This window comes from Lepisma saccharinum, chromosome 7 (genome assembly GCF_977018435.1).
Source record: "Lepisma saccharinum chromosome 7, izLepSacc3.1, whole genome shotgun sequence".
Classification (NCBI taxonomy): Eukaryota; Metazoa; Arthropoda; class Insecta; order Zygentoma; family Lepismatidae; genus Lepisma; species Lepisma saccharinum.
In genome coordinates this window covers 72,335,798-72,349,320 of record NC_139235.1, presented here as the reverse complement: position 1 = coordinate 72,349,320, position 13,523 = coordinate 72,335,798, and the positions used below count along the sequence as shown (strand labels likewise).

At 40.3% G+C, this 13,523-nt stretch overlaps 1 protein-coding gene across 1 annotated transcript in view; it reads left to right on the top strand.

Moving 5' to 3' along the window:
• Nucleotides 1-13,523, top strand: part of LOC145990505 (voltage-dependent calcium channel gamma-7 subunit-like) — a 758,904-nt gene that overhangs the window by 656,351 nt on the left and 89,030 nt on the right. Inside the window, exon 3 of the mRNA XM_083126201.1 lies at nucleotides 6,397-6,521. Within this exon, the coding sequence (XP_082982327.1) occupies nucleotides 6,397-6,521 (125 nt within the window). The remainder of the gene's footprint in view (nucleotides 1-6,396; nucleotides 6,522-13,523) is intronic.

Here is a 13,523-nt window from a genome sequence, read left to right as displayed (position 1 = left end):
CTAAAATCTCCTTGAGGAAACGGTGCAGTCAGAGCTTTTGTCCCTACGGTTCGAAAGGCTGCATTGATTTCCGACTGCTCGCTTTCAAGCGACACTTTTGGTTTGTCGTCTCGGTACGAAACATCTCTCAGGATACTATCTATATTCTAATAACATAGAAAAATAAACTCTAATACACAGTCCAAGTCCTGACATCCGGAATCACATTGCGATGTTTCTTCTTGTGTTACGCATGCTATTTATTTATTCATTTTATTTTACTTTTCTTTCCAAATTAATGCCATTTCGTGACTGCAAATCACTCCACAAATATAACTGTTTCCATCAATTCACGTACCACCTTTCAAGACAAACAAATCTACACAATATTTTCCAAAAACTAACAAAGCCGCATTACTTTCATAAGAAAATTAGCACCGATTCTGATCGCACTGCCATCTATGTTCTCATCAGTCGCGGGAACCAGTTTCTTGGGTCGTTTTCCACACTACGTTATTCAAGGCGCTGTACTATGGTCAAGGGGTTTGGTGTGCGAGCTTAGAGATGGCCACTATGCCAAGTGAGTTAACAGCGGAGTATATCCCAGAATTTAGTTACAATATTTGTGAAGAAGTAATTGATTATATATTTTACTCTTGTTAAATTACATTTGGGATTTTGTTTTTTATTACATTTTCAGTGCTTCAAATAACTTGTGGAGCTTTAATTCTTCATTATCAAAGCAATCAGGAATTTCATGATTCTTTTGTGTCCAGTAAGGTGGGTCTTGAACATACTAAAATACGTTTTGTGAGGAAAGTTCTGGCCCATCCTGACGTGAATGCCATCTAGCGGGAAATTGTGAAATAGACAAGAAGCATCAATGTATTACAACACCCATTTTTCAGAGTTAACTTGCTGATAGCAACGTAGTTAGTGAGGATATCACTGGACCTTACTTAGGAATAAAACTACCAAGAAGCTTTTCTGGTGGTGAATGATAAATAGGTTTTCTCTGGATATCAGTCAGATGATTTCCGGATAGGCTTCCAAGCGTTCGAGAGCTATCACTCTCATCTTCTGGGATTGAAGTACAGACAGGTTATATATATTTGGTGTGGGAGACTAACTGATATCCCAAGAAAACCTCTTAAACCTAATTCCATTCTATCGTGAATTTGTCAATATTTTAAAAATTCCATTACGTCGAAAAGATGCTTGGTAACATTTACTAACTATTAAAGTAGATACGAATCAGTGTTAAAATTGTATTGATCTCATTGTTCCTCATATGCCGCCATCTTGTTCAAATCCACAAATGACCATAACATTTCCAACAAGCGCCATCTATATATTTCAACAGCCATCACGTAATAATTAGTATTTTCATTATTAGTTTAGTTCAATGATAAACTGTTTCAATTTTTGTGTGATAAGTCTTATTCCAGAGGGCGCATTGGTGTATCAAAAGCTTAGCAAGGGTCAATTCTTTAAAAAGAAAAGAAAGACTTTGTAGTTCATAGTATATTTATACCATAAATATACATTATATGTAATACTTATTCACTTGTAATAAATATAGACAATATAATAGCAACTTAAATGGAATAAAAATTAATGCGTAACCGTGATTATATATCGTCCACTTTCAAATAAACCCTTTGTTCAACAGTTGACAATTAAGGTTTAATTATTAACGACTCTGTGGTGTAAATGTAGTGCCTTCACTCTCTATAGAATAATAGTATTATAATTGTAACAATTTTGTTCAATTAATTTTCCACCCATATATGCTTTAACATAAGTTGAATTATTTCTAGGAAGCCTTGATTGGAGAAAGTATACTATCGTAGTATTGTCGTTTTGTTCGAGTTTGTGAGAATCTCAATGAAAATTCCAGAAATCACAAATTGTCACGAGCCCACCTGTATGTATCCGTCTTTTCTTGAGGATGCATGAAAAACCGCAGCTCAGAATATGTAATCCGTTCTGAAACTCTCTGGAGACAAGCATTGTGTTCTATACAAAGTAGAGCGTGTTTTCTTAGATATGTGGAAAAAAGTAATGAAGGTTTGGTAGGCAGCAGTGACCAAAAGGGCCTCCGTAAGGGTAAAGTACAGTTCTTGTGAGTAATCTGTGGAGAAGAAGGCACATAAAGGGGGAAGAAAGGTAGCAAATGACGGTGGACCATCTGGACATCTTCAGCCGTCTGCAAGAAAGATCTTCAGCGGACCTCCTGTTGTGGGTAAGCAATGTCCTAAGGCAGTTCCTCGGTTTTCCCTCATTTTTGTTCAGAGGGAAACCAGATTAATCGTATGTACCGGGAGGAAGTCCAATGGCTGGAAGAGCTAAATGGAACAGGGGAAGAAATACACAAGCGTTAGCTTTAGAGAGAGAGAGAGAGAGAGAGAGAGAGAGAGGGGAGAGAGAGAAAAAAGAATTCCAGTCCTCCGCGTCGACTTCCCCGAGACGAATGGAGCGACTCTGGTAGAAATGGAAGACAAGCTTCTGGAGATGAGGGCAGGATGGAAAAAAGGGAGGAAGAAGTTCCCCAGGGAGCGAACTAAAGAGGACTACGAGGAAGGACTCTAATTCCGACGTCCCCCCGCCGCTTTTCTCGAAACCTTTCTGCCGTAACCAACCAACGGGTACAACCTATTGAAGCGTGGAACCCCGACACTCCAATAGCTGGGGTAAAATCCCCTCCGAGTCGGGGATCAAGCCCCCACGTCACCTTACCCCCCACCTCGGGCAAGTGACCGAGGCTAGAAGTTGCTCTTCCGTAAAATTAGATCCGAACAAACACCGTCTACAATGGTTTCCCTGTACGTTGCGGGTGCCGGGATCCTCCTCTATCCACGGCACTTTAGTGTTTGAATCTTCGACTTCAGTGGATTCTTCGGTTTCTCTTACGTCACGTTTCCTGACTGACTCGATCTTTTTTGCTCTCTTGGGCTGAGACTGCTGAAATTGGACGGATCTTCTTTCAAGACTACCCAATCATATTTTGATAAAACCGTCATATTTGTGGTACGATCTCTCTCTCTCTCTTCAATTGCAAGAATATATATTCCAGATTCTCCACCAGGCAGGGGATATTCTTCTTCATGTATCATCTCATATGCCTTCCATGGTCTTGGGTGCAGTGTTCATTTTATAAATATCTCTCTTTCTCTCGCCAGCCACCTTGGCGGAGTGGTTAGCACGTCGCGCTATGACGCCAGGGGTCCAGGGTTCGAATCCTGGCCTGCGCGTGGATGTTTGGGGATGTCTATTCATCGATTTCATCATCATATCATCACTCATCCCCATCTTACCAAATTAGCCAAAAGTGGCACAAAAAGCGAAGTAAAATGAAGCATATCAATCAATCAATCTCTCTCTCTCTCTCTCTCTCATAATTGTCCAACCCAAATGAATGTGTAGTTGTGGTGGTCAAGTCGGTAGGGTGCATATCTGCCACGTGGGAGACCAAGGTTCAATTGACAGGTGGGTGCTCACCCAGCCTCACATTTCGCAGCACACTCATAACTTCAGCACTCCGATGTCACTCCATCAACTACCCGAAGACAGCCAACGAACCAAAGCATTTCATAATTTCCGCTTTATCTCTTTACAACACAATAAAAAATCTAAATAGGCACAGACATTTGAGACTGACATCTTTCGACACAATATAATTTACATGAAGTGACGGTTATGAAATGAACTACTGAACTGAAAGCGTTATAACGCACTGGCAAGTCCTTCCATGTTTGGTGTTTCAGATCCATTGTTGAAGATAAACGTTATTATAAGAGGATGGTCCGGGGATACGTGTCTCCAGGTTACGTAGCCGCTAGGATAGGTGAACCTAACCTACTCACCAACTTTGGGCTTGCCTGAATTTGCAAGTATACCTGGTTATGTAACCTGGACGTACTTATCCCCGTGCAGCTTTACGCTGTCCTCCTATGACCATATGCATGGAGGATGTTCCCAGCTGACCAGCATCCATTCCGAGGAATGATAGCTGGTTTATCATAGGGACTTTTAGCCTATTTAAGTCAGAACGAGAGGGGCGCTTCCTGGTCTTATCCGCCCAAATATGAATTAAGAAACCAAGACGTTGGAATGATACATTTAATTTTCTTGGGGTCTCTCACATTTAAATATAAACAAGCACTGAACAAACTTATAGGTGTGTTTTTACATTAGGTAAACAAGAGCATGGTACTTAAATAGTCTGGTTCCACTTATCATACCTGGGCCTTTGGAAATTTTGCACTACCACTCCAACTTTAAATTGGGGGATTTCAGAGAATTTATACTAGAAATATGACTGGGTCATAAGGCAGATGGTTCTTTAAATAAGAATGCATTGTTCCAGGGAGGTATATAACCAAGGATGTGCTGAGTAAACTTGGATGCCTTTGGATGTAAACCACATTGGTCTTTTGAAGGCCCTTTGTCCATACCATGTGGTTTGCAATTGTTCCGTTTTTTCCTGGTTTCAGGCTCCTTGCACTATAGGACACTTTAAAGCAGGTACTTTGTCCCTTTTAGGCACTATTAGAGTAGTTCTATGCACATTATGGGTTTTCCGCAATTTGGAAACAGTAGCCACACCATCATTTCCCTCTCCAATGACCTACTATGGCCCAAACTGCTGGAGCGATGTTTTCTGCTTCAAAACCTAACCACAAGCGGTTTCAAGATGGCGTCCTCTCATGATAAGTACTATTCCAGTTCTCTTGTCTGGAGGCCACGCCCAGGAGGCCATCTGATTGGTCCACAGCACTTCTTCTGGTTACTTGCTTTGAACAAGTACCTCAAAAATCCACCAGGTGGCAGTCTAGGCAGGGCAGTTCCACTGGCTCTCAACAGGTGGCACTGGTGCTGTGAGATCGATTGTTTTTTTGTCAAAAACATCGATTTTTTTATGTTTTTGGGGTTTATTTGGGCTACTAAATGTGAATTGGGGTTATTCTCAGGGAAAGCAAGTTATTTTGTGCCTGCACAAATGTTATCCTGAAAATCTATTCACTAATAAAAAATTTGCTTGAAATGCAACATGTGCTCATCGGATTAGGCGTACTTACAAAATATTAGCATTTTGATAACCAATGAATTTGGGTCAGGGACCTATTATTTACTTGATATTTTGGTGTTTTAGCATGCTTTTACCACTTAGGCCTAATTCCTGCTAATTTTAGTATATAGGGGAATGGCTACTCCTGTTAATTTTACATGGAGTGAAATAGCCTTGTACTTTTGTTGGAGTGGAGTGGTGCTTGTATGTATTGGGGATGTATAGACAACCTTTGGTTGGTTATATTATCTCTAGTTTCTTATCTAATGACTAGGTGTTTCATTGTCAACGGACAAATAACTTGTCCTGTAAGCCCTGTGCAGCTTGAATTACTAATCTATGATTGAGTGTTTTGTATATTTTATTTTGTTGGCACGCCTTTATTTTGTATATTTTAACATGTTGGTGTACGTTTAATCTGCAGAGTGCAGTGTCAAGACCGTGTAGTTCCACTGTATGCCGAATAAGGGCGCGTCGTACACGCAATACTTGTACGCATATTTCCGCGTACAGCTGCAACTAATTCTACAGATCGCCGCTCATTAGCGCCACTCGGGGTCTATATAAGAGCTACAGCAGGCATTTTGCCGCAGTTCTCGGTCGGCCAGCGACCGGTGAACATCTCTAGGAGCCCAGGCCAAGGAAAAGCAAGAAATGGAAAATAGTACGAATATTTTCACGTGAAGCTAGATATTACTTGATGGTTCTATATAAGTGTTGACGCGGCGTACCCAGAGTCAGTCCATAGGTGTTAACTTCAATCTCCAATCTTAGAAACTGGTGAGGTGATTAATTATCATTTACTGCTCTGGATAACTGTTACTACCCATTTCATGCGAATTGGGACCGTCTTGGTGGTTGAGTTCTTAGACTTCCTAACTCATACTCTCACCACCGAAGGGTACGGATTCGAATTCTAACTTGGCGTGATGTTACTTTGTCAGTGCCCCTTCACTTGCATCGTCGCGATTAGATAAAAATGGCAGAAAAGCCTCACAAAATAATAACCATACAAAATCATGGAACTGAATAACGCGTGACATGTTTACCAATTGAATCGCTCGCACGAACAATTGTAACGAACAACTTTGCCGACAGAGACATTAAATTGGAGAAAAATTGTTTTTGGCTTCTAGAATATAGTAGTGTGAACAGATGGAAGAGTTTTCTTTACTGTGGAACTTCCTATTTGAGGAACATGTAACATGACTGATTGTTTTGCTGTTTGTCTGGCATTTGTTTTGGTTAAATACAACGTTGTTCATGTGACCGATTCAATTACAAAAACGTAACTTCAATTTTGCACTAATAGTGTAACTAATATATTGTTTTTCTTTCTTTTGCAGGATCTCCACTCCCTTTGAAGCTATTAGCGTGATTCTTATGCTCATTGCTACAATGTTTGCGCTCATTGGACACTTCAATGGAGACCACAAGACATTGGTAGCCTGTGGCCTCTACATCTTGGGAGGTAAGTGGTAGGTGATGGTGGGTGTAGAGTAAGAGGAGGCCGAAGTAAATAGGCGGTGGGTGTAAATAGTAGAAAGAGGCCAAAGTGAAGAGGTGATGGGTGTAAAGTATAAGAAGGATAAAGTGAAGAGGTGGTAGGTTTATGAGTAGAAAAATGGTTGTAAAACTTGAATATTTTGTATCTGCTACAGTACATTTTCTTTAAGTATGATGCACTCTCTTGGTTTCATGTGCATACAAGGGACCACATCGATACATACAGGTAAGGTTGAATTCTGTAGGTCACTAGGAACCATATACTTTCATCGTACTCCAGGAACGCCATGACGAAGATCTTTGGGAATTCCAGAAAGAAGGATATAAAATATTTTACTATTACCGGTGTTGGATATTACATGTTGACTTAAAACACACTTCAACTTCATGAAATAGGACAGGAAAATCCGTATGGGTAAGGGTAATTTGAAATTGCTATGTCTAGTTTAATTTTTGTTGAATTCATCATTATTGGGGTTATGTTGAAGAATGTTCATTTATCTAAATGAAGGAAGAAGTTATTATCTTTAAATTTCCCCACGTTTCAGCAAAATCGGACTGTTGGATGTGATATATAGTTGTTTAAAGGTTTTTTGAATTAATTTCAATATGAACATATAATTTATTAACCGGTTCAGAAATAATACTTCTGAATATTGCAGCGATGGACTGAAAATACAAAGGTCAAAACTTAACTGAGATTCCGACAATAATCTGAATCAGAACAAACAATTGTGCTTGATTAAAAGTCTTTGTTGTGCCGACAATGAAGTTGTAATGAAACCCAGTGCATCTGCACCAGAAGCCAAGCCTACATCCGGATTCCAGAAGCCTCCCAAAGTTGATGGACACTAGATTAATAATCAGGCCCATTGTCGTCGCAGTATCCAAGAAAGCAACAGGTGTGCTTCGGGGAATGATAAAGATTTGCTGGAATGCAATGTTAAGAAGCTGGATTTGTAAAGATTATTTTAGTGAGATTAGTAAAATTATATGCAATAATAGTGATAAGGTGTCAATGAACCTTGGGTACAAAATAATTGATTTACGTTACCATTTTTCATTTCAACAAATTTTCTTAGATTTACAGCTCTACATTTTGCTGTTTACGTCCAGCATGCATTTTGAATACATTGAGAGACCCTTTTTGAAATAACTTTCTACACATTATGTTCAAATGCGTTCCTATATAACGTTTTTGTATGTAACTACACTCACTCGTTCATTACAAGAAACAAATTTACAATTTCATTTTACCAGTAGCTTGTCTCAAAAGAGCAAGTATCCAATGCGAGTATCTGGTGCTTACAATAATGAAGTCAAATTTATGATAAAAGGCACATTGATTTTTGATAATGCTTTGTATTTTGCATTTCAAACAGACGCTTCCGTGCAGCTATTTCGTAAGGGAGTCTCTTAAGTATGCGCTTGAAATGTTGTCATGACGTAATTTTTCGTAATTGATAGGATAGGTGGGTGATTCGCCTGACCATGACGAAAATGAGAATATCATTGACCGTGTAGCAACGTACAAAGTGTGTTATGTACAATGGCGGCGATTGGGTTCCAAAACCGGCGGCCAAAGTGCAAAACTGGGGAACAAAGACAGTATATTCCCCTTTGTATATAAGGTTTAGCATAGTGCGGGGGCAAAGGTGGCGAAATTTTGGGAGGCAACTGCTCCCCCTCGCTCCACCTAATCGTCGCCACTGGTACATAGGCGTAACTTGGCAAGGGCAAGTGAGGCACTTACCTTTCCAAAATTTTTGAGGTTTAAGAAAATTTAAAAGTTAATGGTACTTTTGTTGACCTCCTGGAACTTGAGGAGCAAAGTAACAAGTAATTTTTATGATTTTGCAAATGTAACAGTTATTTATCAAAATAGTTCTGGATGATATTTTTATGGGCTTGAATGAAAACTTTTACATTCTGCACCCCCAAAGTTAGCTCCCAAGCTACGCCTATGCTGCGGTATGCACTGTTTGAGAGTGTTACGGCTGTTCAATGAGTGTGTTGTGCTTATAATGGCAGTGGTAATGTGCCTAACAAAGTACCACGGCATAGTGCGTTCGCATTGCATATTTTTGAAGCCACACTCCGAATAATGTTAGAAAACGTGTAGCGTGAACTCGGTGGTCGGTATTAAATATATTCTAGTCGGCAAAGAAGACATTGTAGATGTCCGGACAAGCATCCATACCTCAGTGTAATACGTGCATCATATTCATTTACTATGCAGGGTGTTTAAGTGATGCAGTGATGAAATAAAGCATGGTTAAAGAGGAACACTTGCAAATTGCACTACGTAAATTAGCGTCGCCTTTCTGCCACCGTTGGGTGATGGCGACGATGAGTGATCATGTGATGGAGGAAAATTCATAAAGAACATCCTCACGTCTGGATTTTAACCCGCGAACTTCAGTGGGGAGGTAGAAATTCGACAACGTATCGCTCCGCCACCGAGAGGGAACAAATTGCAACACGGCGACACATTCAACCAATGAATGTACGTAGACAAAACGTACCATCGACAAAACGTACCTCCCACCTGGGCGGCTACCTGCGACAGGGTCTTCTAATGAGTCTTAAAATATTTGCGATGCGACAAAAGGTACCACTTGATGGGACGGCATCAAAAATCATTTACCGAAATTACGATTTTCTCTAGTTTTACTGATTTCCATCACACTTTTACACGCTTTGGACTGGCAAAATTACTATATAATGTATATATAGCTATTTTGGCGTGTTTAAAATCACTGTGGTTAAGCTGTCGTCCACATTTTTTTCTTTTGTTTTATCTTTTCGTCTTTCGTTCTAACCTAACCTAACCTAACCTAACCTAACCTAACCGTCAGGCATCTTCACTGTTTCTTCATCGAAAACCACTTCTTTGCAGTTATTAGGCTCTTTTGTATTTCCTTGCGCCTTACAGATAGCGCACCGTAGCTATTGGAATGTCTGACATGTCAAGTGCAATTTAAAGCGTTATCCTTGAAGAGGTACGTTTTGTCGCGGAGTAAATATTTTGAAGTTGTTAGTGGATCCTTCACAGGTAGCTGTTTATTTAAGTGGTACGTTTTGTCGCTGGTACGTTTTGTCGAGACACCACGTAGAAGATATCGAGCGAAATGCCTGATGCAGAGCGTCTTTTGTTGGAATAAATTAGGCAAGAAACTCCATAACTGCATTTTATCCATGTTTGTTTTAACTTCGTAAACAAAATGTTTACACCTTGGTAACTTTTCTCCCACACTGAACGTTCAAGTAGAGCATGATTTAATTGTTTAATATTTCAAAAATATCCACATAGATAAAGTTAATAACCAATGCAAGTTTCATGTCTTTATCGCTTCTAGTAGAAACATTGTGTACGTTCAAAGTCTTGGTAATGTGTTAAACACCAGCAATTGTGATATTGAGTAGACAAGCTCAGTCTGCTTAGACAGTTTAGCCTATCCTGGCATCTCGACTGCCACGCCATCTGCAACAAGTGAGTTTCCCTGTGATCGTGGAATGCCAAAAGATTCATTCCCCTCTGAGCCTTTCAGATGATTCCAGCATCCCTCTAAGCCTCGTGCAATCGGTAATTTTGGCGTTACCGGGTCACGTATCTTCTGGAGGAAACTTTAAATGTGGCAAAGAACAGTCTTTTGGGAAACCTTGGTAATGGAAAAGGATATTAAGACAAAGCATCCTCTCCTTTCTTTCCGGAAATTCTCTTGACCTTCTTGAGTGGACAGCATCCTTACCAAGCTTCCGACAAGAGCGAAAACGCCAATTCCTGAACATCTCTAAACCTGATGGAATCTAATCATTTCATTATCCTCAGCGTCTGCCAGCATCGGAGTAGATTATCTTCCGCTTTATCACCAATTTATTCTCCCTGTCAATGTTTACTTCGTCTCTAGGGGTCCTTGTGGACGTTTCTCGTGCGTTTCCAAATGTAATTTCGCCCCCAACGAAAGCGTTCCAGATGAATCTCGCATTGAATTGCAGTACATCCATATCATATCTGACTGCCACATAACAATTTAAGGATTGACACTGATGTGACAAATGAAAGACAGTTTCTTCTCAAGAACTTCCGTAATTCAAGCGCAAACTTCTGGAGATGTTCAGGAAATTATAACCAGGAAATTGGAGTGATGTTTCACAAACATGGCTGGATATTAAATGCTATTGTTTAGCTTTTCACATTGACTATGGTAATTTTAGCTCTGTTAACTTTTTAAATGAGTAGCAGCAATGGCGGCGATTGGAGGGGCGAGGGGAGGCACTCCCCCCCTTTCGCTACTCTTGTCCCCGTACTATAGAAAACCTTCTCTACAAAGGGAAATATACTGTCCCCCCAGTTTTGGCACCTTGCCCCCCGATTTTGGAACCCAATCGCCGCCACTGAGTAGCAGGGGTGAGGGAGGGAAGGTGGATATTTTACCCCTGCAGAGTGCCTTTGATGATGCAAGGGTAATTTTTCTCCTTCCACTTTACCAACATAATTCATATATGTAACACAAAGATTTTCAATTAAAAATATTTTTTAAAAACTCTGTATGCCGTCTGGTTGCCACTGAGATGATCCGGACTCGATTCCGTGGTTGAAATTTTTTCGACTTGTGCGTGGATTGGTTCACCCATCTTCAAATAAAGGGAGGGTTAAAGGCGGCCGGAGCGTGATGCTGATCACATCACAGAAAATGGCCGAGATCACGAATATGTGGACCCTAACCCCACATCCCTTAATGTGCTTTCATCCACGGCGCAATACGCACTTTACCTTCCCTTATCTTCACATTAATAGTACATTTTGGTCAATTGATTTATGGGCCAACCTGTATACAGGGTGTCTCAAAAGTAATCGCGCGAACTGACACAGGTGAAGGTACACGATAATAGAATCAAAAAAGTCTCAGTAAATATGGGTCTGCAAACGAGCCGTTTTCGAGATAATCGCGAATGTGTGATTACAAGCCGCCACTGACTTCATTGTTTGTAAACTTCAACCTAGTTGGTAAAATGCTAATAATACAGTAAGAAAATTCATTGGAGATCTCATTGCTTTTATTGAACATTCTACTTACATCCTGTTTGATTACAACTCCACCTCTCGAAAATGTTCTGTTTTGTAAACAAAGATCAAACCTCGGAACGCGCAAGGAGTAAAACACTCTGCGTTTACAAAATGCAATCAATGATGGTTTCTGAGATTTTTTTGCTTCTATTATCGTGTACTTTCACCTGTGTCAGTTTGCGCTATTACTTATGAGACACCCTGTATTGTTAATCACAAACTTGTGCATAAAAGTATCGAAAACCAATCATGTTGTTCAACATGTTGTTCAATTGATGAATCGAATTACAAGAAAAGTATGCAATGAAGCCTGAGAGTAGGCAGACCTTAGACATGTGTAAGGGAATGGAGGGGACTGTATAGGGCTTAGAATATCCTGGTCCGTGGTTCGAGGGCAGGATAACCATCCTGAGGTCCTGGTGGTATTTGGCGACCCATGGATGTCATTGTTTCCCTTCTTTGCGCCTGGAGCTCAACGGCGGTTTCCCTTGAGAAACCTTCGCTCCAACGGGACGTCTGCTCTGTGCCACACCTGAAGGCGAAACAGAAGGTCTTGTTTATGTAAATACAAACAAAAGCGAATTGTTTGTCACTTTGATTCCTGGGTTATTTTGTTCTCAGATAAAATAACATGTACATGGCATGGTGCAGGCTCCGAGTAGCAACATTCACCTGAAGCCATGTGTCCTGAACAAGCCCAGGCACCTGGCACCAGGGTTGTTAAAGGTTCAGGAACCCATCATTGAAAAAGGGTTCCTGGACCGAATTTAAATTCTTCCGGAAAAAAGGTTCCTGGACCGAATTGAAATTCATTCTGGAAAGAAGGTTCCTAGACCGAATTTAAATGCTTTTAATATGAAAAGGTTACACTATGTAGAACTCATTTACGCTTGCTGATTTTCTCTCCTGGACCGAAATTGAATTTATTTAAAATTCCTGTACCTTTAACAACCCTGCCTGGCACCTTGGGAGAATAAACAGAATTACGTCGCGATGAGCAAAAAGTGGGTAGAGAAGTGACGTTAAGTATAAAACGAGATATGTTACTTAATTAAACATTCCTTCTCTACTAAAGAGGCTTATATCTATGGTAAATAAACGCCATTTGTGCAAACTACTTTTAGTAGGCTCCGTCAAAACTTCTACCTCTATGTAGGGTAACAGGAAAGGTGTAAGAAATTTCCCTTGTCCGAGACTGACGCAGATGAACTGCTTGTGTGAAGTTCCGGCGATACTTGTCTCCAAAAATGGTGCAACTATACAAATTATCCCTGATTAAGTCACAAGTACAAATCTCTGTAATCAGCTATTATACGTATACCAAACTGATATTAATAATTCTTTAATTTGCAATATTACATACATAATATCCTACACCAATTAGGAAACCTACCTATAAGGCTGTGCTTCGACTAGATGTGCGCATGCACCAAATCTAACATGGCGAACAAATGCACAAATTGACATTGTTGATTCATTGATTTCGTTTACGTCGATCTTCTGCCACTTTTGGCTAATCGCGAAGATGAATATGACTGATGGTATTTATGAAGGGAAATCCACAAAGAACACCCATATCCAAGCCGGCATTCGAAGCCGTGACCACAGACAAATGACGTAGGTAAATAACCACATTCGGTCCTTTACAAGTACGCTCAATTTTTGCAAATATGCGGCAACTTTATGCATGATAGTTGAAGATTATTGAACAATTGTTGTGTAATTGTATTATCACAATCAAGTGTCACATTTTTCAGAAGGTGGTCCCCCCACCCCCAGTGTAGGTCACTTGTAGGTCCGAAGATGAAGGCGTTAAATACCCTACCTTTAACCTGACCAGGGACTCTGGAGCAGCGAAAGCTTCGCTAAGGCCCACTCGCTTTCTCCTCTTTTCTA